Source organism: Zymoseptoria tritici, chromosome 15, assembly GCF_000219625.1.
Source record: "Zymoseptoria tritici IPO323 chromosome 15, whole genome shotgun sequence".
NCBI classification, from domain to species: Eukaryota; Fungi; Ascomycota; class Dothideomycetes; order Mycosphaerellales; family Mycosphaerellaceae; genus Zymoseptoria; species Zymoseptoria tritici.
In genome coordinates this window covers 458,532-481,142 of record NC_018204.1, presented here as the reverse complement: position 1 = coordinate 481,142, position 22,611 = coordinate 458,532, and the positions used below count along the sequence as shown (strand labels likewise).

Genomic DNA, 22,611 nt, shown 5'->3' with positions numbered 1-22,611 from the left:
ACCATGGGCTGGACTTCGGCAGCGGGAATTACATGGTAACAATACTCCTCGACGATAAAAGCATTCATGCAAAACAGCTGTCATCCTTCTCAACATGGCTGGTGATTATTGAGGCCCACACGAGATGGATTCTTGAGTCGAGGAGTTGTTCGAACATGACCTTGAGGTCCACTACCTGACAGTTGACTCTGCTAATTCTTCGCCACACAAGTCGGAATCGAACGACGGTCCAGACCGTGGGAACTCGCAGTACATCTCACCTTTCGTTTTTACGATGTGCTGGAAACAATGAACGACGCGGACGCAGCGCACCATCCCACAGACATCTTACAGGAATTGAGCAAAGGCAGCGTGGGAAACACTCTCTCGTCCTCGATCGAGCCTACCGAAAACCGTCGGATGTCAGAACTGGTCAAATCGCGCGGACATTCTTCTTTCCTTCGCCAAGTAGTTCGTAAAGTCAGCACTCCTCCAGTACCTCTATTCGAAGACTCCCCATTCTCCGGCTCAGCACAGACAGCAAAATCCGGATCCGGCTCAGAACGATCAACTACCTCAACACGGAGCACGGTCGATCGCCATCACGCCAGATAGATGATCCCAGGAGCCCAAAGATCATCTTTTTCGCCAGCTACAGCCCAGGAGGTCCCAATGCCTCCCTCCACCCAATCCAGCCATGACTCAACCGCCGCCACGGCGGATCCGGAAGACCTGGACAACGCTTCGTCAAGACCAAAGTCCTCCCGGGACGACGCTTCATCACCGGGCTCAAAGTCATCATCATCATCATCATCATCATCATCATCATCGCAGGACGGACTCATCGCGGGAGAGCCAGAGGCAGCCATAGCGCGGCTGCGCGACGCCGACCAAAGCGCACGACCCTCCGCCGAAGAATTGAAACTCTATACCGAGTTTGTTGCTAAGCGGGGCGCTGCGAGTGGTGAGGTCTCGTCTCCTCCATCGAATTACAACGAAGATGGTGAGGGTGACGAAGTTGCGGGTGAGGAGGCCTTGTCATCTTCATCGGATCGCGGCGACAGAGAGAGTGTTGTTGATGGTGAAGGATCGGGTGAAGACAGCAGCGAAGCCGAAAGTGCGGGCAGCAACGCAGTAAGTCTTTTGTCCCGCCCATGTTGATTGCCCAGGAAGCTTCTGCTTTCTTCGCAACCCACGCCGCTGACCCAACGTAAACTATTAGCCAGACAGCATCGATGAACCAGCCGAGGATGGACTTGGGTATCTCTGCGCAATAGCAGACATGGTTTCAATCGCAAACCTCAAAGTACGTTTCGTCTGTGCTTGGTTGGATTGACCCAAGTCTGTCTTACATGCTGACCAAACATGACAGTTCTACACGTCCGCGACGTGGGCTCATCGCGAGCAAATATCCCGCTGGACAGGCCTCCTCTCCACCGCGATCCTGCTAATCATTCTGCTTTGCACAATCCTCCAAGCCTCCCTCCCTCCCGGTCTACCCGTCTTTACACGTTCGCACCGTTCTCCTCCTACTCCTCCTCCAACGCCCTCTGCATCAACGACAATGTTGGACACCCGCTCTGTTCCGCCGATCGGTCCACCATCAATACCTCTACACTTCGGCTCATTGGCAGGAACAGGGACCGCCGACGTCGCGCAGCATCTCCGACATCTAGTGGGCCACCATCGGACATTTCTGGTTGCGAAACGAAGCTCCACATCCGGCGCTGTTCTGCGTCGCCAGAGTCGGGACTTGCTCGAGATGGATGAGATTATCGCGGGGATGATGCGTTGGGATGATCAACGGGGTGCTGGTGCTGGTGCTGCTGCTGGGAGGGAGGCGGAAGTGGAGTTGGAGCGGACGAGAGTGAAGTTGCTGAGGATGGTGGGAAGGTTGAGTCTAAGGAGTGGTGGTGCGGGGGTGGGCGTCGAGGAAGAAGGGGAGGGGGATCCTCCGCGATGGGTTGGGAAAGGTGTCGCTGAGGGGTTGAATGGTTTTGTGGAGGGGTATTTGGAGGATATTAGTAGTTGGGAGGGGAGGGAAGTGGTTTGAAGGATTCACATCGGTGTGCGACTCATCCGTCACTGCATGCACAGCTCGTTCGCTTGTTGATAAAGACTGCAACCGGCAAATATGGTCCGATGAGCTGGTATCGCGTTAAGGACTTCTGCTGCTGCTGCTGCTGCTGCTGCTGACGACAGGTGACACAATGGAAGTCTTTGTGTCATCGAGAACTGGTCTCCACGTATCAATGCTGGCTGTTATGGCGAAATCTTCATCAGCGCTGACCACACATCTCCACTCTCGTTTCCGCAAGTACCAGCATTTTCTTTCTCGTCGCAAAGACAGAACATTCACAATTTATGCTATTCCACTCCTCAACATACAACGGATCATCCTGGCACTGGCAACAACGTCGAATTGTTGAATCAGACTAGAAAGATCGCTGGCGCGTTCACGAATTGGAAGAACATCTGTCAAACATGGCAGCAAAGAAAGGAAGAAAGGAAAAGCCACCAGCAAAAAGATCCACCAAAACCTGTAATTCTCCACGAAGCATCTCCCAATCGACACGCAAATTATTCGCGGACGACCAACCACAAAATCATTCTGGCGGGTCTTGCAATATCCCGCTCTCCTATCTGAATTACATTCCTGAAGATACACCCACGAGACAGGAATCAACTCCAGCTTTCAAAACGAATCCCTCCTCACAACAGCATATCGACTTCCTTCTGCATCTTGCGCACCTCCTTCTTCAATTCCACTTCCCTGGCCTGTTTCTCGGCGATGCTCGCCATCATTGCCTCGCATTTCTGCTTGAGGTTGTTCGACTTCTTGTTGACTTTGGTCAATTCGATGTTGAGCTTGTTCCACTCGGCGTTGAGCTGGATGAGCTTCTGCTTGTTGTACTTGACTTGGAGGTCGTGGGTGAGGGTGTGGATGGGCCTTGCAGTGGTGGTGGTCGTCGTAGTGTGGGGATGGTGGGGAACTTGAGAGGAGATGGTTGTCAGCGGGGATGTAAGCCGAATGTCAGGAGGACAGGAGGACAAACCGGATTTTGGGGCTCGGGGAGTGCTCTTGGCCTCCATCTTGGTTTTCGGCTTTGGTGTGGCAGAACGTGGAGGTGGGAATTGAAGCTCATCGATCATCTCGGACTTTTTGTCGATGGCAGACTCTTCGATGTCGGGCTCTTCCATGTCAGGTTCTCCGATGTCGGATCCTTCGATGTCAGACTCTTCAGTGGCAGACTCTTCGATGGCAGAATCTCCCTCCTCTTCTTCCTCTCCCGCCTTCTCTTCCGCTTCCTCTCTCTCCCGCTTTGCCTTTTCTTTTTCCTCTCTCTTGCCCTTTGCCTTGTCTTTTTCCTCCTCCCACAACTCACCCACCTCCTCCGCAAGAGCTTCCAAGTCCTTCTTCTCAGCTTGGCGTGGATGATCCTTGTCTTTCTTCCCCTTGTGCCTCGCAACCATAATGCTTCCCGTACGATATGCTAGCTCAACCGCCTCGGCCTTGCTCTTCAAGTCGTAAAAAAGGTACATTCCGGCCAGCAGATGGAGGAATTCATGGGCTTTGGGCATGTGATAGCGATCGAAAGAATCTTCCTTGCAACGATCATCGAGGTAATCCAGACATGTGTCATCCAATTTCAACGCATGTTGTTTGAGTCGGTGTCCGCGTTTGTCGCGGGATAGGAGGTCTGCCATGGTGAGCTTCGTAGTGCCATATGTCGGCTCCATGATGATTGATGAAGGGATGGACACTGAAGGGTGGGTGTGTATAGGAGTGGTCAAGAGGACATGTTCCGGTGGTGATGAATGCAAAGCGAAGTGTGTTCGAGGTCGAGAACATTGGCTGCTCAAAGCCAGCAAGATATATAGAAATTTTACGATTCGCTTTGGCACATACGACAGCAGTCGGACTGCTGTCGATCATGTATGCTTCCACGCAGTCGGACTGCTGTCGGTCATGTATGCTTCCACGCAGTCGGACTGCTGTCGGTCATGTATGCTTCCACGCAGTCGGACTGCTGTCGGTCATGTATGCTTCCACGCAGTCGGACTGCTGTCGGCCATGCATGCTTCCACGAAGCCTGCCTGGTACCTTGACCAGAAGCATTGCATCTCAGCAAGTAGGCTCGCCAGAACCATGCGTGGCAGCAGCATTCCTCCTCAGCGTCACTGCTGCAACTTGATCCATCCCCTCCAGGTACTTATTATTTCTTGGACCACTCGACCAGATGTGACTGTCTTGATTTCCGTCAGTCGGCAGCCTTCACATCCCTCCAAGTCAACCAACCAACCTCGATGCCTCAATCCAAGGAACAGATCGAGCGCCAGCTCACGAAAGACATCACCACCAAGCAAGCTCTGCGCAAAGAGAACAACCGCCAACTCGAAGAGCAAATGAATGAGCTCGAGGTTTTGAGACTTCGGTGTGAGAGCATCGACCGTGAGAGTGAGAGCATCCGAGTGGAGATGAGCAAAGTCGAGAAGAGCATCGCTCATCACACACCACAACGGTAAGCTTGGACTTTCGTGGCTTTTGGTGCTTTGGTCTCCCGTATTTTCTGGCGGTTCCGCCAAGCCATCAATTGTTGTTGTCAAAGCTGACGGCATCTCCCTCAAAGCAACACCTCCGCCGACGTCGAAGCCGTGCACGAGTTCTCCCGTTTCGACCAAGGACCTCTCATGGACATGCCCTCCGCCGCCGCTCTCGACTCGGACGACGACGACACCGACGACGATCCCATCGAGGAACACTCATCCTCCGACATCGCATCAGAGCCATCGACCGTGATTGATCACAACCTCGCCCAGCTGATCGAAAACCACCTGGTACGCCAGAATCGGCTGCAGCAACCCCTCTACGAGGCGGCGTGGAATTACGAGTGGGATGAAGTTTTGAGACTGTATGCCGAGATGGAGGATTTGTGCAAGATTGAGGACCTGCGATGGTTTTTGCAAGTTGCAGCGGACACCAAGCGTAGAGAGAAGGAGAACGCCACGTCGTGATGGCAGCATGAGCGCTGACCTGGGCGACGGGCGGCTTGATGTATCTTCTTCTTCTCGACGTGGGCACGGCAGTGTCGACTAAGAGGGGAGGGCGACGAGGATGACGATGAGGAGGATGGCGAGGAAGACTTTCACTATCAACTGAGGACGGCCAACATGGCAGTGATGGGAAGGTGAGCTGCAGTACACGCAGCAAGCGATGACGACGATGGAAAATGAGACGTAGGGTAGTCGTTGGAGATATTGAAGCAACATGTAATTGTACTCCATCCGCAATCCGTATAGACATTCTGTTCACGCAAGGTCGAAAGTCGAAGGTCGAACACGAAGCATCCTCCAACGAAGCATCCTCCAACGAAGCATCCTCCAACGAAGCCGCCTCCAACGAAGCCGCCTCCAACAAACCATCCGCCTCCAACAAACCAGCCGCCTCCAACGAAGCCAATCTGGCCCTCCCATAAGTCACCTTGGTCTGCACCATCTCTCAAAGTTTCAACGTGGCTACTCTCGTTGACGCTCACCACTCTACGCCGCTCGGCTGATCATTTGGTGGCGGGAATTGTTGTGTTGCGAAAGAGATGTGTTGGTCTCCTTGGTGGGACAAGTGGAATGAGAGGATTCTTTGATTAGAGGCTTCTTTGGCTGCTGGATGAAATGCGATCGCGAAAATGGACTACTTAGAATGGGTGGATGAGCTTGAAAGGTAAAACAAAGAAAGCATGGTCAACCGGGGCAGATCTGACCTGCTATAGCGAATTCCATTCAGGGCGACTCGCACAACCGACAGTCACTATACCTTACCTCTTGTGTTGGGCCACTGGTCCACAAGATCAAACATGGACCTGCTGGTGGCTCGCTTGTCATGAAAAAACCATGGCAGTATCCGGGCAAGTACATTCCTGGTAACAAGATTCCTGCTACCGGACGGGTACCCTGCAATGACTATTGAACATAGCATTGATGCTGCCAACCGAGCTCCCCGGGATCAGCAGGATTATTGGCCACTAACAATGCTGAGCCGACACCACCTTGAGCAGTCTTGCTTCTGGTCACCCGTTTAGCAAGATTGATGTTGACAGCCGGTTCGGCGTGCCCCATTGGGAGAAGAAGCGTTCGTTCCTTGATCAGCGAGCTTCCGAACCACCAACAATCTTGCTGAGGAGCCTTTCTGCTATCTCTTCGCCTTGTATTTATCTTTGAATTCTTTGCCTTTTTCTTACTGTTCCCTAAATTCCTCCCAGACGCCTATCGGATCTCAATCACACCACATTGGATCCGTCATCGCCAGCAGACATGTCACCACCAAAGAAGTCCTCCAAGTACAACCTCCGCAACGTGGTCCACGACGAGCCGCTTCTCGCCTCCGAGCGCGAAATGAACCAAGACAGGTTGCGCGTATGTACAATCCTCATTGCGTCCATCCCGGGAACATTATCGTTGACATTTGATACGTACAGACCTACGAGAACCTCTCATACTCCCAGGTGCTTGACAATAAGCGGCTGTGCTTCTCTCCTGCCTGGGTCCGCAATGCTCTTGGTTGGTGCGCGAAGCATCAGGTCTCCGCCCACTGCCTTCCACAGGGCCCGAAGGAGTTGATCGCGTACGTCTCCCTCTTTCACACTCTTGCTAACATGTTGGCTAACATTCCTCGCAGCTACATGGATGCCGTCGGCTGGACCGTCTCCGATTCGGAGCTGTTCGAGATCCTCGCTAAGAAGCTCCTTGCCTGGACGCAGCGCTGGATTACCAACGAGAAGCTCTCGCCTGCCATGGTCGAGACCAAACGCAACCCCACGCAGAGGTGCCTGGCAGACTGGGATGCTACCTGGGTTAGTATTCATATCATACACTCCGTTAACTCGAGCTGACTTGTTCCTACCTTCTAGGCCGATTATACCCTCGCCTGGATCGATCCCGCCTTCGACTTTGTCCTCGGCCAAACTTCTGTGGAGCGCCCCAAGGGTACTCCGAGCTTGCCCTCGAGAAAGCCGCATCCGCGCTCGTACAAAGCTATCGATGCCCTGGTCGAGGGCGCGACCGAGTATCTTGAATGCGTCGGCCCTGAACACGAACCTAAGGCTGAATCTGAGGCTGAGTACTTCGAGTACGAGTCGGATGCCGAGGTGAACCCAGAGATGGAGGAGGAGATGGAGATGGAGGAGATGGAGACAGTTGCGGAGAAGGCCGCTGAAGCCCAGGCACAGAAGGCCGCCGTGGCCCAGGCCAAGAAGAACGCTGAAGCCCTGGCACAGAAGGCCGCCGAAGCCCTGGCAAAGAAGGCCGCCGAAGCCGAGGCACAGAAGGCCGCTGTGGCCCAGGCCAAGAAGACCGCTGAAGTCCAGGCAAAGAAGGCTGCCGAAGCCAAGGTCGCCAAAGCCAAGGCGCTGGAGGCCCATGTATCCCGGACGATCTTCGACGCAGCCGTGTCCCACCCACTCTTCGAAGACTGGCACTACGGAGAACAGGTCGAAATCACCAGCTACGACGAGGCCATATTCGAATCGGCTAAGCGACTCGAGCACTTCAAGCGCTGGTGGCAGGAGCATCTGTCGGAGAAGAAGCAGGCCGACAGCGAGGACCAGGCGAACGCGGCGAAGGAGCAGGCCGACGCGCAGAAGCAGGCGCAGAACCTGCTTGTCTACAACGCCATCTTGAAGTTGAAAGCGGAGAAGAAGGCCGCTGAGCTGGAGGGTGCCTTTGAGGTGTGCCCTCCATCTTCCGGAATGATGCCGAAGCAGGCCAAGAAAACCAGGACCGTCGTATTTAGGCGTTGAGGCCTCGCAAGTCCGGAAAGATGCTGTGCCTGGACGGAAAAAGGAAGTGCTTGTGGCGGTCAGACTGACGGTTGGGTTGCCTGCAGGACGGGCACTCATGAGCAACTCGGTGGTGATGTGACGACGACTGGCGCTGGGATCGCTGGGTGAAAGAACGTACGTTGCGATATCTGCTCTCCCTTTTGTATTTGCGGAAAAAATCTCCTTTGTACTTTTTGGACGGAATTTTTCTTTTGTACTTGGGCGCGAATATTATATGCCAACTTGGACATCTTTAACTCATATGCGTACTTTGTTAATTTCCTCATTGTTTCCGCGCTGCTGTCGAGCACGAGCAATGTCTTGTTACAGCCACTCGCCCCGTCACCGCCGCCGCGGACAACGACACCAAAGCGACCATTCGAAGGTACTTCTAACACCGGCTAGACCGGCGATCGGAAGCACGCAGAAATGACACAGCGAGCGACCAACTGTTGTCAGGTCCTCCTCGTAAAGTCCAGCATGCGCCGATGGAGGCATGTCATCGCCAATCGCACGTCGGAAAAACAACTGCCGTCGCCTTCACTTCCTGGGTTCCGAAACAGGGGTACGCGGACAACATCGCGGAAATCGACTACGTGTCCTACGACTATGACTTCTACCCGTTCTGGGACGATCTGGAGTATGCTGGGCAATGACTACGAGACCTCCGCCAGACCCAGGGCAGATGGGCCCTGCCAGGACTACGTGAATCTCGACCCAGTCGACCACACCACGGTGAAGGTTGCATTCATGCTTCACTGACGACGTTCATGCGCGGAGACACGAGCGGTGAGATCGTGCCCTACTTCTACCCTCTCCACGATACCAAACCTGATGAAGTTCCAAGGCACCGACCTCTACGTCTTCCACGCTTGGCTCGGGTCGAGATCCTTTGTCAACCGAGATCGGAGATCCTCCTGCCATATCTTCGAACCTTCTGGTAGGCCCGAGTCCCCCCACACCTGTCGCACATCGTCAGCGCGGTGGGAGGACGACGCTGGAATGTACAAAAACTGCTGTCGCAGATGCGCTGACAGAATAATAGACTCCTGCATCCAACTTAAGACTGACAGCGAGATCTCTCCGTCGGCGCTGCTGGAGGCAGAGACTTTCCCGTGATCAAGCCCGTCAAGGCTTCCTGTAAAGCACCCTCTCCTTCCTTCTCCCTCCCATTTTCCCGTTTTCTACCTCATCACACTGCATCGCCTTTTTCACTTCTCATCTCTCGTAACTCCCTTGGTTCTCTTTCTGGGCGTCCTCTGAAACAACGGTCCTTGATTGTGTCGTCGCCTCTTACTACCGGAAAGCGCAGTACGGGAGGGAGCCTTGTGGCGCAGATCAGGCGTGGTTTTCGGCGACTGTCCGAAGGAGGGAGATGAGGTGGTCACGGCACGACGGCTGGGTACGAAGAGGTGGTGCGCTGTACCCACTTGGACCGGCGCCTTCCCGTATTCATCGCCAGATCCGAGGCTGCGATCGAGCCTGTGGATGGCAGCTAGGCAGGTCTCTTCCTGCGCATGCCTCCGTTGATGATTTCGCTGGTACCGCTGGCAAGGATGTCGCTCGAAGAGTCGCGACCTTCATGTCGGCAGACAGACTCTTACCGGTCCCGTTGCTTCATCGATGCACGTCGCTTCGCTGAAGTATGCCTCCCCATTTCCGACAATCGTCTTACACTTTTTATGATGGAGGAAGCTTCCAGCCGCCGGTCAGATCCCAGGCTGGGGCAGCGAGGTCGGGGAGGGGCTGCGGTGGCGTAACACACTCAGCCGTATAGAAGTCCTTGAAGTGCACCCTTCATCAAACTCGTGGCTGGCACGATTGGCAGTTCAAGCACTCCTGGCATGAACGGCGTTGCTACAGAGCTATCAAGAAAACGACGATCAGCTGAATTTCTTGAATCCAACCAGAATATACAGCGCGCCTGCATTCAGGATGGAGCAAGGAGCAGTGCCATTGAGACTCGGGCCACGAGCAACGAGGTGCCAGATGCTGCTACGGTGGATTTGGACGACTGCAACCAACCTCTCCAAGTCGAGGCCTTCAAATAGACCGTGGAGTCGTGGAGGATACGCCGGTCACGAAGACAACTACTGGGAGAAAGCTAGGATATGCGTGCGTGTCGGATGTCGCGATATCGAGGAATGCAGGCAAGACTGCCATACCCAGTCGACGCAGTTCGATCCGCCCAAAGCATAAGAATTTGCCGCGATAGTCGTGTCACCTCCAGGATCGAAGGCGCAGTAGCAGGAGACGAAAGATCTGGAAGTCAGCGTAAGGCCAAGTGACGAAGGGGAATGAAACCTGAATCGGCTACTTTGACAACGGTCCTTTGCCAGGTATATGCGGGCCAATCTGCGCCGCTTTGACAGGATCTCTCCTACATTTATTCGACCAATCCGCTGTCTGGGTCTCGTGAAGCATTCGTGGACAACTCCCGCCGCATGTCAACAAATTCAAGGCTCACGCCCCGACCGTCACTCGCCAAATCCTCCTTCCACCACAGAAAATCACCACATCGCCGAACCCGTATGAGCCTGGTATATCTATCCCAGCCTGTCTGTTCCTCCCACTTTCGTCATTAGCGTCTTCCGCTGACCCCTGACGCCCAACCGCGGAAGAAAAAGACCAGGAAATCACCAACCCGCCTGAAGCATATCGACCACGCCTCGACTGCTCTCCTGTTGCAGTTCCTGATCAAGTTGTGCTCGGCGCGAGACCACGTGCAGGGCCCGCTCGGCGGCATCTTCACAGGCATTGTTGATCCATGGTCCATCGTACCAAAAGCGCGCAGGAACCTCGACGCCGTGCACCGTGACGACACAGCTCCACGCCGTACGTCCACCTGTGATTCATCGCAACGTCAGCGCACGTTCGTCCTATCTGTTGAACTCATCTCACCTCTGCGATCGGACATGAGTTGGTATCGGGGTGGTGGTGTGCCTTGACGGTTGCAGAAACCTATCGTGCGGCACGAGTCAGCGGTGAGTTCCTTCGTATATGTGCGGTCGCCGACATTTGAACGTACCCCTTAGTCTGACTTGGTGTGGTGATGGCTCGTCCGCTCGGGGTGCGCCCTCTTGAGGCATATTGGGAAGACCCGATCGATGCGAAGGAAGCTTTGATCCCAGTTGGATGCAATGAAAGAGAGATGGATGGAGCTGAACGTGAAGCCGAAGCTGGTTGCGGCGAGGGACGCTGAGAGGGAATATGATATGTATATGGCATTACTTCAGACTCCTCTCTCAGAGATGGATGGAGTTGCACCACAGGATTGGGAAGCCATCGATTAGGTAGTGGTCAAACAAACTGCACAAAGAGTGTCTGGCATTGGTGCGCATATCACGTTTTCCATGTGCCATATGCATCCAGAAATTCGATCTGTCACATTCCTCAATCATCAACCGCGGCAACCGCAACAAACTGCACAAAGCATGTCTGGCATCGGTCCACATGTTGCGTTTTCGATGTGTAACTGTGCCATATGCATCCAGAAATTTGATCTGTCACATTCCTCAATCGTCAGCCGCGGCAACCGCTGCAGCAATGCTGCTCGCAACGGCACCCCACCTTCCTGCACCGGAGTCGTCAATCAAGCAGACCCACGCCATATCTGCCTCGCACAGCAGTATACACGCCCCGATTTATTGCGATCGCATAGACTCAGACGGCTGCGGCAAGATGATGACCAAGCCGATTGGACAGCATTTCTCGGACTCGACGGGAGATACCCTGCGACACATTGGCTCCTTTCGTGTCCCTGCTATCAATGGTTGCTCGGAAAACGATGTTGGATTACGGTCGAGGTTCTCCCACGAGCTCATGTTTCGCAGAGCAATACACCTGCAGTTATTGACGCAGTCCCAGCGGTCTTGCGATATGGCAGTCTCAAAAGCTCCAGTCGCATTCTCCGCGGCATACAGCCGCATACTTACAGCTTGAGGCCCGTCTATCCTGCTTCTTGTTCGGCTGTCCGTTCTGCGTGGAGCTCAGTAACAGCTACCATTTGCTCCACTACCTTACTATTCCCATTGTGCCTCGACTCGTCCCGTCTCCCACAACCTCACTCGTTGATGTCGCGCTCCATCACGTTCGAATTATCATCGGTGCGCTGTCGGGACAATTTTTCCCGTCAGAGGGAATGTGTGTTGCGGCAATGGATAGATCGAGGTCCAGGTCGAAGGAGTCGGAGGTCGAGACTTTTGACAATGGTCATTGCGGCGCGTACTAAGTTCAGCGACTCTGGACAGCATTGAGGTTCTACAGTGCGGGCGATACAGCTGACAGCTCGCGATGCGGCGCCGTTCTCATGCCTGTAGTGCAAACTGCATCGGATGTGCTCGAAGGGCGTGGAAGGTCGGAAGATGGATCTTGGTTGGTCAATCATCTTGACGGGATTTCCGTCGCCGGCGACGCCTTCATCAGCACCATGACCGTCCTTCACACCTATCATAACGTTGCCGCGTCTTCGAATTGCGTGACAGTGCCTTGGCCCACCCACACCGCGCGAGCCCTCCCTACTTGAAACCTTCTCAGCATCGGTGAAGGATGGCGGTAACAGTAGCAAAGTACCTACCGGTCGCGAGACTGTGCTGAGGTGCGATAGGGTAGAAGCAGCGTGGGCGGTATTAGCAAGGACTAGTCAGGAAGAAAAGATGTGACAAGTGAAGTGTCGATGGCGCATGACTGCGGACGTAGAGATACTAGTGATCTTCGCTGCTGCAAAGAAGACTCTTGCCCAGCTATCTTCCACTCAAGTCTCTCTTCTGCACACTGCCTTTCGTTCGTGTGTTGTCGTGTCTTCTTCTACTACCTCATATTTCATCCCACCGGCTTCTACCTCCTGAGCACCGGCCGCAATACGTCAACCTGGTCGATAGCGCTGGCTGGTTTCCACCCGGTGTTGGCCATATTGTAAGAGACATCGGCGGCCTCGTCTTCTGCCTCATCCTCGTTGAAACTAGTGCCGCCGCTTTCCTCCAATGGTCTCTGGCTCTCTTGGCGACCGGTGTGGAGGCCGTCAGAAACATGGCCGGCCTAGGAGTAGCTGGTGCAGGTGTTTGAAATGCGGCAAAGGACCCGGATGGTGATTCCGGATTCAAGCGATTGGCCCGATGAGAGGCCTGAGGACATCAAGAGGTTTCCCTGGCTCAGCATGAGCTGCAGTAATAGCAAGCCGTCTGCTGATCTGCAGGACCACCGATTCGGGCACTGGTTTCAAGACGGAATTGACGATCTGAAGTTGTTGAAATCGGACCCAACGCACCAGTGGAAAAGTCGGCACTTGGCATGGCTAACGCTGTGGGTCTTGAACAAAAACAAAGGTCGGCTGATAATGTTGAACGGGTCGAGGAAGTCTGCTGGGAAGATGTAGGTTGTCGCAGGAGGGCTGTCGAAGGAGGAACTCGCCGGATGTAGTCGATGAATAATGGATGAAATCGAGAATGGTGAACGAAGTCAAGTTTGCTCAGAACAGTTGGCGGGCAGGACACTTACTTTCTTATCCGCCTCTCCATCGAATCCTGTCAGGTTAGTGCTGTCTCCCGGGTCGTCCTGTTACTGCCGGGATTTCACCAGACAATAACTGCGTCTCTGGAGAGTTCAGTGTCTGCTACGCGCCCATGGAGGGCAAGCAGCTGTGCGACGGTGCAAGCATCACCAGACGACGGCTAGCGTCTTACCGCTCCTCGGGTATCGAGTGGCATAGTGGATGCCCAGAAAGTTTGTCATTGCGACCATCTTCAGAGCGTCTTCTTCAGTCCACCTCGTCAAGCTCACACGAAGGACGTCTTCAAGTTTGGAGAACTGTCTGATAGGATACGGCCTGACTTCGCCAAACGCCAACCTCCCAAGACAAGTGCCCATGAGCCAGATTTGGCGAGGAGGTGTATTGGTACATGCAGCATAGTCGGAAGCGCGGGCTTTTCGTTCGAAGCGATGTCGTATGGTAGTGGTGCCAGCGGTGATGGTCGTCGAGTCGAGGGGATTGGCGAACATGCATGGAGCGTGTTCGGGATTGATGATGTGAGAGTGAATGGAGATGTAAACGAAGGATGGGGGAAGGCAGAGACGGGAGGGAAGCGGCGCGCTGGCTTGTCGGGAAGCAGGCAGCGCTTGCCAAATATAACGTGAAGAACTTCAACACGACCGGGCACATTCGTGGAAGGTCGAAGCATAAATGTATTCGTACTTCCTGCTGAGTAAAATGGAGATACAATAGAAACCGTGTCATGCACCTCATGCCCATAGCTTGAGGCATGCGATCAGACGGGCTCATCCGTGAGGCTGGCGCCTTGAAAACCGCAAAATTGGCACTTCGTCTCCACCGTGTTTTGCTCCTTATACCTTTGAGCGAGCAGCATCTTTCTAGCTACCTAAGATTCATCTTGGTCCAGTCGTCAGCCGCGATGTGTCGTCCGTTAAGTGCGGTTCCCGCTCGCCGATGCTCCATGATGCCAGGGATACGGCCGCGTGGACGCGGCGCAGGTGTAGGGAATCGACGCGAAGTCGCCGCTTGTCCATGTCCCACCTTTGAACGAGCCACGCTCGAACCTTGCGAGCATCGGTGGCCGAGATTGTCTTGATGCAGAGCCCTTGCGCAGGCCGAGATTCTCTTGATGCAGAGCCCTCGCGCAGGCCGCCCGTCCAGGTAGGGTGTTCTCCGGCGCGGACTTTGGCAAAATGAGCTTTCTGCTTTCGCAAAATGCCATTGCCTTTGCCCTTCGCGGCGAACCGGCCACGAGTGTCTCCAGTCCAGTCCATCGCATGATCGGAATATGATGTGAGATGAGACCTTTGCGGCTCTGTTACAGCGCCGCAACCAAAGTTGCCTCCTGCCTCATCTTCGGCACCTTACCCTGAGCTCCATCTCGTCCGACGGTATGAGGAAGAAAGTGCCGCGATGGCCTCGCCAAGGGCATCTCGCCCAGTCATGCGATCTTTATTGTCTTGTCCAGGGAGTGTCGGCGGAGGACTCGAACTCGTGAGCCGCATCGATAGTGCTGATAAGCGCCCATTGAAACGCAAATGTGGTGTCTCCGTTATACACTGGACGTTTTGGGGCGGCGAACGAGATGTTACACTGTGTAGACTGGTCGGTCTGCTTAGCACCGTGCGTGGTACTGTGGAACGTGGTCGGACGGGCGTCCATTGTTGTTTCTGAGACTTGCGGAAACGACTCGTACGGATCGCGGAAACGCTGAATCCGGTCTCAAACGGATGGCCAATAAGAGGCCAGAGAATACCATGAAGTTTTCGTGACTCAGCATGGCTGGTGAGGGCGGTGGTGGTGGTGTGGGCGACGGTGGTGTGTATCCAGCGTTCAGTCTATCTCTTGCTTGATAGTGCTGATGAGGGCGTGGAAGTCGGTCAGCGTGTGCTGCTGAGTGGTCGTCTCGAGCATGTGCGGCATGCGTTGTTCGGTGCGTTTGCGCTGGTAAGAGCCTTCGTGGTCGTTGCGGCGGTGTGAGTCGGTCAGCCATGGCTGTGAAGTCATAGTTGGTGAGAGCAAGGCGTGGTTGTTGCGGCGGTTGGAGTCGGTCAGCGTGTCGTGCGTTGAGAAGGTTTCGAGCCTGGTGAGACGTGTGTATCCAGCGTTCAGTCCATCTCTTTCAAGCACGTTCGATGTGCGATGGCGCTGGTGAAGGCGGTTAAGGACGTTCTTAAGGGCGGTCGGTAGCGTGATGAGTCGGTCAGCGTGTGCTGAGTGGTACTTTCAAGCATGTGCGGCATGCGAGTCGGTCGTTCGTTCAAGGAAGTTGTTGCTCGGTGTAGCTTTTGAGGGCGTTTGAGTATGCAGCGTTCGGTCCATCTCTTTTGCTCGAGGGCGCCGGTGAGGGTTGGCTCGGTGGAAGATGGCTCGGTGGAAGGTGGCTCGGTGGAAGATGGCTCGGTGGAAGGTTGCTCCGTGGAAGATGGCTCGGTGGAAGATGGCTCGGTGGAAGATGGCTCGGTGGAAGATGGCTCGGATGTTGATGAAGTTGCTGGTAGGGCGCGCGGAAGTCGTGTTCATGGCGCAGAGCTGGTGAGGCTGCTGAGGATTATGGAGGTCAGCGCAGGTGTGAGGGTCCGGAGGTGTCATTGTTCATTGCTCTTGATCTTGATCTTGGCGCGGGTGGTGGACGGTGGTTGAGGCGTGCTCAGACCGTGGCCGCAGCTACTGACTCATTGATTGCGAGCAATGGCATGTTGTTGGCCGAGGAATGTGTTCGGTCGGGCGTCTTTTGTCTTGTGTCTTGGGAGGGTTCAAGCTGCGATGCGCTGGGTCAGACATCCTTGACCTATAGTTCTCCTTGTTGCCTTCCGCATCGACATCGGCGGTCTACTCTTCGAGTCCGGCGACACCATCATCCTCTTTCTTGCCTCCTTACTATTGCTTCACCCTCGTTGTAGTCCTAGACCTCATTGCTAGCTCCTTGCTGTTGCTCCCAATCCCCGTGATGGTCGCTGTCGCACTTTCTGCGTAGACTCTCGTCTTGGCGTGCTGGATTTCGCAGCCTTGAATGTCTTGAATGTCTTGAAAGTCTTGCGCACGCCTTTACTGCAGTGTGCGATATCGTTTTTCGTGGGGAGGTGCTGTGGATGCTCTTGTTTGTCGACGACGGCGAATGTCACGTAGTTGGCGGAGCGGAAGTAGCAGTTGAGCTAACGGGTCCAAAGCAGCGTAGGTGATGAAGGTGAGTGCGCAGGCGGCATCTCGAAGCTCTGTTAGGAGGCCGCATCAGCAGCGGTTACAATTATGCCGGGATCTGTCGCTCCAGGTCATGAGAAGTTGATGGAGGCGGACCTCATCGTGAAAGACATCGAAGTAGTTGTACTACTGTTGAGTGGTCTGATGACGTGTGATGCCTTAAGAGCCTGAGGCACGAACATGAGGTTGCCGGAAGTGAGACGAGACGGGAAGTTCACCGCGGCTGGTCAGTCGTGAGCGTCACTTGCGAACAACGTCCTGCATATGCTAGGCAGATGTGAGAACCTGGTAGGCGCAGCATTTGAACAGATGGCGTGTAGTGGCAACTGTTCGGAACCCACGGCTGAAATCACTGGCCTTGACGATATTACATCTTCACCAAGCCGTCGACGGCAGAGCCTCAGCTCTACACTGCTGCACTCAATTCTGCGACAAGAAACACCACCTTCCTCGCATGAAGTCGTCCCGTATGTGAAGTGAAGGGCTGGCCGGGCGCAGGTCTAAGGTAATGCAGCCTAGGCCGTCAGAGTCAAAACGCGACAACGACTCGAATGACGGTAAGGTAGATCTATCCATCCGAGGAAATTGTGAGCGCGACAAGAAGTCATCTCTCTTCGGGTGAGGAAGTTGTTTCTGGGACTTTTCATTGTCTTCGGTCTCGAAATTCGCCGTCTCACCACCACGACCACACCACTTTCCTTTCAAATCTTCTCGCTCAAAGTCAACTCCTGAAGACAAATACCTGAAAAGCTTGCACTATCTACGACAAGACGGCATCCACTGCGCAACTGACGCTGCTTCCCGCTCCACCCTCCGCTGCCTTCACCTCGATGCCGTCACCAACAGGTCGTGGTCCAGTCGCTCGGCCTTCATATCCTACCGCTGGCCCATCCGGCACCGCATACCACCCTCACGCATCACCCGCAATCGTCGAGAGCGCTGACCCATTCGGCACCGCATACCACCCTCACGCATCACCCGCAATCGTCGAGAGCGCTGGCCCATCCGGCACCGCATACCACCCTCACGCATCACCCGCAATCGTCGAGAGCGCTGACCCATCCGGCACCGCATACCACCCTCACGCATCACCCGCAATCATCGAGAGCCCTCGCCCTGCCGCCAAGAAGAGACGTACCGAACGCTACAATCAGCGCTACAACACGGTCGATGCAAGTGATATGGAGCAAGAACAAGATGCGCCTGCTCGGAGCCGCCCCTCACCTGAAGTCGAATCCATAGATTTCGCTCCGCTCCGCTCAGCAACCAGCACTGCTGCAGATACAGTTCACGCTCACGATCATCAACAAAACGCTGCTCAGATCGAACCCCAGAGAGTAACTCACGGCATTACATTCGTGCCTGAAGACAACCCGGAAGATGAGATCATCTGTGTCCCGAGAGGACTGTCTCCCCGCGCAGAACACTTCCATCGTGCGGATACATCCGAACCGATCGGAACCGCACGAGTCATCCAGCTCCGACGTGTGGTCCGGCTGAACGGCCAAATAACCAGTTCCGGCGGAGCAATGCCCTCCAAGCAGGTCGACAAGGAAGCTGATATGCTATACATCGCTATGGACTCGTCATCGCTCAGCAAGGACAACGACGCCGCCGCCTCGGGTCCGTCAGGGTACGGAAAAGCTGGACATGAGATGGAAAACAACAAGGAGAATGAGGGACCGGATGAAGTTGAAGAAAAGAAGGCTTGCGGAGGATCTGACGCGGCAGGAAACCCGGGCCAGGTTGCTGAGGTCATTGGAGAGGTCTAGCCAATGAGAGCATCGGTCTCACTGCGGGAAGGTCGGGAATGTCTTATGCGGGTTGCGGGTAGTTCTGGCGGCGTGCCGTCCACGTGCTGAATCTCCTCCTTCCTATCCAAGTAACTACATGCGAGGCAGCAATCTTCTTCATCAGCAGCAATGCTGGTGCTTAGCAAGAGTACAGCTAGATTTACCCAGCTGCACCCGAGCTCCCACCAACAAGCGACCTCATTCACGACTGCGCCCCATGATCGTACAACAGTACTCCCATCATCAGCACACGCAGCAGAGCTAGAAGCGCCTGTCCATTGACAGCACATCATTGTCTACACCACAGTATTGGGCTACACAGATTGATGTCTAGACGGGTGCCACAACGCAGCAATAACTCTTCTCAACTCGATATATACGGGACGATCAACCAGGAAGAGAACATTGACATTCCTTATGGTGGATACCTTCCAGACGAGCTTGCACGAGAAATAGCCAGAAGCCAGAGGGATAGAACGACTTTCAAGAATTTCGTGCCGTTACAACGAGCGAGGGAAATGGAGTCTGAAGAAGCATTACGGTGGAGGAGAAATGGTCACGCATCGACACCGCCGGGCACTCGCCAACCAATGACCAGAGCCCCTCAAGCACAAGAGATAGTTCCTACGTCGAACATATCAACGCCAGAGGACGATGCCCTTGATTTCTCGCCAGCTCCAGATTCAAATGTACGAAAGTCTGAACTGAGTCCAACATCCTCGGTAACAGCCACCGCCGAGCATCTGTCCAGGCACGAGACCAAGCCAGGACCAAGAACCCTGAGAAGAAAAAAGGGGAAGAGCGTGATGAGAATGCCGCCTCGAGACAGTACACTCGACGTTCCGCCCGCACCTCACTCACCATCTTCGGCAACCAACCAGCTACCGACCGAGCAAATCCAAGCGCAAACTCAAGGGCTATCCGACCAACCATGTTCGTCAGTCTCAGCTCACAGTAGCACAGAGTCAGATGGAACCTCCCCGTCCTTGACATTGCGTGGTGTGAGTTACTCTGTGAGAAGCGAGCGATCGACTCATGGCTGACCATGTCACCCAAACAGGGACAGGACGAATCCATCACGAGCCAGCCAAATGAAACGAATCAGTCAGCTGATACTGAACACCACGAAACCGCCCATCACGACTTACGTCAAACCGAAGCTGTCAACGAACCCAAAGTATGTTTCCCCAAAGAACAGCCATTGATTTTCTTTGCTAACCCCATGGATTTCCAAGTTCAAAGAGTCCGTCCACAACTCGTCCGGATGGCAAATTTGGGTCAAGATCATCGTCACACTTGTCTTCGGCATAGCTGCCAAGCACTTCCTACCGCAAACTGCCCTCGACATGTCCGTCTCCAATTCCTCGACTCCTGGAACGGAGTGGACGATTCCCCCTCCCACGACACTGTTGGGCCTGATGTCGGTCCATAATAAGGACTCGGCAATGGACACTGCGGAGTTCGGACTGTATCTCAAGACAGCGGTGACGATTCACCAGGCGATATTGTTCGAGAATATGCGGGAACTTGCCCAAGATGTACATCGCCAGCAAAACGATGAACTCGTCGAAATGGAGAAGATCATCGTGGAGCTGCTGGATCAAGGGTTACGTGAGATTGAGATCGAGCGGGTGAGGGCGCGGTTGTTGAGAGTGACAGGGACGTTGAGTCTTCGCACCATTACTGCTCAGGATCATGACGCTGAATTGCATGGGAACGGGCTTGAGAGAGGTGTGGTAGAGGCAGTGAACCTTGTGGTGGAGGAGTATTTGAGGAGCGTGAGTAGATGGGAGGTGATGTAGCGCAAAGATTGCAAAGGCGCGGGAATGGATTGATCCACGGATATTGAGCGTGGTAAGGAGAGGTCTATCAAGTTGACGACGTTGAACATGATACCTCGCTTGACACAGTGTACTCTCCGAGCTGATACTCGAAAAGATTGATTGGATGTGCCCCTCCTGGGTCTAAGAAGCAACGTGTGCGGGTTTGATTACACCGCTCTTTGTCTTTGAGACTTGACCCCCTTACAATTGTCGGACGTTCTCCCATGTTGGTGGTTGCACTGCAGGAAACGCCGTGTCCACTTCCGCTAGCGAATTTGGTACGTGCGAGGATGCACCAGTGGTGGTATGTGGTAGGAACATGTGAGAAATGGCGCAACCGAGGCTTTACTCTTCCTTCAAATAGCCATCTTCACCCTCGTATTCATCGCGGAGCCAAGTCTTAACGTGAGGGAGGGTTTGTTCCGCTGGAAGTGTGTGATGCTGGCTGAGAAGCTGCTTCCGCGGTTGCTTCCTCATGGTTTATCATACAAGTGATGGAAGCGAGTATGTATGGCTGGTGCTTGATTGACGGTTACGTTGCGTTTGTGGGTTCAGCAATTTCTTGTCATAGTTATACACCCAGGGTCTATCGAGTACCTGCAGGCATTCGTGGAACGCAGCATTTCACTATTCTTCCCCGGAGGTCTTGACCACGATTCTCGTTCATCCTATCCACCCACCCACCTATAGCCGATTAATCTGTCATACGTACCCCGATGTCCTTGAAGCTCCGACCGGACAACACCGTCGATGACTGTTATAATGATCGCCAAGCACGTTAGCAGTGTGGCAAGTGCTTCTATACCACTTTGCGGTTGGCGATGGCCTGTCAAACAATCATGCCGAGGAGATTAGCCTCACAGCGCACGGGCATATCGTCCCAGGCTACAGTCCTGTTTCCTGCGTCCATGCGCATCAACAACATCTCCTTGACGACCACCAGTGTTCTCGATAGCGTAGGCGCAGTAAGACCTGCGGCGCTCTCGAGCCGAAGACGTTGGAGTCCGAGAAGTCGCGGAAAATCGACCAGGAAGCATATCAATGCATTGCAAGTATGTCCAAACTCGCAGCAGACCGACATGTGTACGCTACTGTTGGCTTCGTAGACCCGTCCAAACACGCCGACGGTACCGTCACTCCCGCTGCCGACCGTTCGAAATAAATGCTCGGCGAACATTACTGCGATCGTGCTTGGATCCAGGGATGAGGAAAGAATGAGTGATCACATCCTGGGGTGAAAGGCCTGGTATTGTAAGCGATTCACTCTCTGGGGAAGGGAGTATAAGCGGAATTGCATCCGCGTATCTCAGACTCAACGACAAGGATTGGCGTTCGATTTTCCCCTTCGTACTATCATTCAAGCCTTGGAGTTGAATTCGACAGCCTTCTCAGATGCTCCGCCACAGGCTCGAAACTACCACGATCCGCCTTTGCTAAGTTCTTCAGCTTGACTAGCATCCTCCAAGCCTGGTAGTCAGTCTCCGCAGCGTCAGATCTCCTGGCCCAGCTCCTTCGGCGCACCCGCTTTAGTCTCCTTCCTCGGCTTCTTCAGCGGATTGACGTACATCCTGAGACTGCCCTCGATGTGTTCGATGTGTTCCAAGTAGAGAATGTTGAAACGATGCATGTGTTGAAACGATGCATGCGCTTCGACTTTCCCTTGTCCTACTGGTCAAGATCGTCCATGTTGGTAACTGAGCCTTTCATCTCCGTGCTGACCGCCTCAGGCGAGGTTTGCCTTCATGCCGGTCTTGTTCAATTTCGCTCTTGCCGTCATCAAGTGACCGGGCAGCAATGTCCCAACCCAACTCGAGGGCTCCTGAAAGTCTCAATATTTGGGCCCGGAACTGGACAGCGGCCAAGGTCGAGGGGGACGATATTAGAAAGATACCGTGATCGGCCTTTCACTCTCGTAGCGCATGGCAGGGCTGGCGCTTGTTCATGGCCACGCCGGTGGCTTTCTAGAGTGATATTGGCGGACCGTAGTGCTCAGGAGATTTCAATGCGAGCGGGCTTGCAGCATTGCCAGTAGGTCTTCAGCGAACGGAATGATTCGAACAGTCCTATGCTCCAGAGGGTTTTGAGTCTCGGTTCTCCTCGTGGCGCGAGCGGACTAAGGAATGTCCAGAACGGACGGCGTCGGTCTGCGGTGCAGAGATATCGATGCTTCCGAATGCTTCCTTGGGAGAAAGTGTGCGCTCATGCTGATGAGCATCGTAGTCACAGGGCTGGACCATATTATAGCGGCACATCTGCATTTCGAGACGCGACATCAGTCGTGAACGGCGTAGTATCCGTCCGCTGCACGAATCCTCTTACTTCCGATGCTTGTCGACTTCTCCGTGACCGAGTTCCGGCTTGTTTTTTCTTCACTCTGCATCTAATGCTCGATCGAGTCATATCTGCTAGTGGTTATAATTCGGCGTCGCATCAAAATTGGTGTGCAACGTTACCGGGTGCCGAACATCGACACTGAGGTCAAGTCGTAGTTGCACGATCTTGCTGCGCTGACG

General features: G+C 54.2%; 8 protein-coding genes across 8 annotated transcripts; 5 read left to right on the top strand and 3 right to left on the bottom strand.

Moving 5' to 3' along the window:
* Positions 1-651: 651 nt before the first annotated feature.
* On the top strand, positions 652-2,032 carry MYCGRDRAFT_97684 (uncharacterized protein; the record flags this gene model as incomplete). Its single annotated transcript, XM_003847308.1, has 3 exons — positions 652-1,113; positions 1,202-1,285; positions 1,352-2,032. The coding sequence occupies 3 exons, from the start codon at positions 652-654 to the stop codon at positions 2,030-2,032; spliced, it is 1,227 nt and encodes a 408-aa protein (XP_003847356.1).
* Positions 2,033-2,691: 659 nt separating this feature from the next.
* MYCGRDRAFT_97683 (uncharacterized protein) lies at positions 2,692-3,720 on the bottom strand (the record flags this gene model as incomplete). The annotated part of the gene is made up of 1 exon (XM_003847292.1): positions 2,692-3,720. The coding sequence occupies one exon, from the start codon at positions 3,718-3,720 to the stop codon at positions 2,692-2,694; it is 1,029 nt and encodes a 342-aa protein (XP_003847340.1).
* A 567-nt stretch (positions 3,721-4,287) lies between these two features.
* On the top strand, positions 4,288-5,268 carry MYCGRDRAFT_111751 (uncharacterized protein; the record flags this gene model as incomplete). The annotated part of the gene is made up of 2 exons (XM_003847309.1): positions 4,288-4,502; positions 4,611-5,268. 2 exons carry the CDS (start codon positions 4,288-4,290, stop codon positions 4,993-4,995), a joined length of 600 nt encoding a protein of 199 aa, XP_003847357.1.
* Positions 5,269-5,663: 395 nt separating this feature from the next.
* MYCGRDRAFT_97681 (uncharacterized protein) lies at positions 5,664-9,992 on the top strand (the record flags this gene model as incomplete). Its single annotated transcript, XM_003847310.1, has 11 exons — positions 5,664-5,698; positions 6,237-6,390; positions 6,453-6,598; positions 6,653-6,827; positions 6,885-7,700; positions 8,124-8,178; positions 8,253-8,433; positions 8,515-8,582; positions 8,641-8,733; positions 9,106-9,195; positions 9,667-9,992. The coding sequence occupies 11 exons, from the start codon at positions 5,664-5,666 to the stop codon at positions 9,990-9,992; spliced, it is 2,139 nt and encodes a 712-aa protein (XP_003847358.1).
* Positions 9,993-10,519: 527 nt separating this feature from the next.
* MYCGRDRAFT_19542 (uncharacterized protein) lies at positions 10,520-10,749 on the bottom strand (the record flags this gene model as incomplete). The annotated part of the gene is made up of 2 exons (XM_003847291.1): positions 10,520-10,638; positions 10,695-10,749. Coding segments are annotated over 2 exons (174 nt in total), but the record flags the coding sequence as incomplete, so codon positions are not given.
* Positions 10,750-12,629: 1,880 nt separating this feature from the next.
* MYCGRDRAFT_97679 (uncharacterized protein) lies at positions 12,630-13,790 on the bottom strand (the record flags this gene model as incomplete). Its single annotated transcript, XM_003847290.1, has 3 exons — positions 12,630-12,830; positions 13,290-13,315; positions 13,475-13,790. The coding sequence occupies 3 exons, from the start codon at positions 13,788-13,790 to the stop codon at positions 12,630-12,632; spliced, it is 543 nt and encodes a 180-aa protein (XP_003847338.1).
* Positions 13,791-17,312: 3,522 nt separating this feature from the next.
* MYCGRDRAFT_97678 (uncharacterized protein) lies at positions 17,313-18,254 on the top strand (the record flags this gene model as incomplete). Its single annotated transcript, XM_003847311.1, has 1 exon — positions 17,313-18,254. The coding sequence occupies one exon, from the start codon at positions 17,313-17,315 to the stop codon at positions 18,252-18,254; it is 942 nt and encodes a 313-aa protein (XP_003847359.1).
* A 478-nt stretch (positions 18,255-18,732) lies between these two features.
* Positions 18,733-20,218, top strand: MYCGRDRAFT_111750 (uncharacterized protein; the record flags this gene model as incomplete). The annotated part of the gene is made up of 4 exons (XM_003847312.1): positions 18,733-19,276; positions 19,336-19,452; positions 19,511-20,053; positions 20,186-20,218. The coding sequence occupies 4 exons, from the start codon at positions 18,794-18,796 to the stop codon at positions 20,216-20,218; spliced, it is 1,176 nt and encodes a 391-aa protein (XP_003847360.1).
* Positions 20,219-22,611: the final 2,393 nt, after the last annotated feature.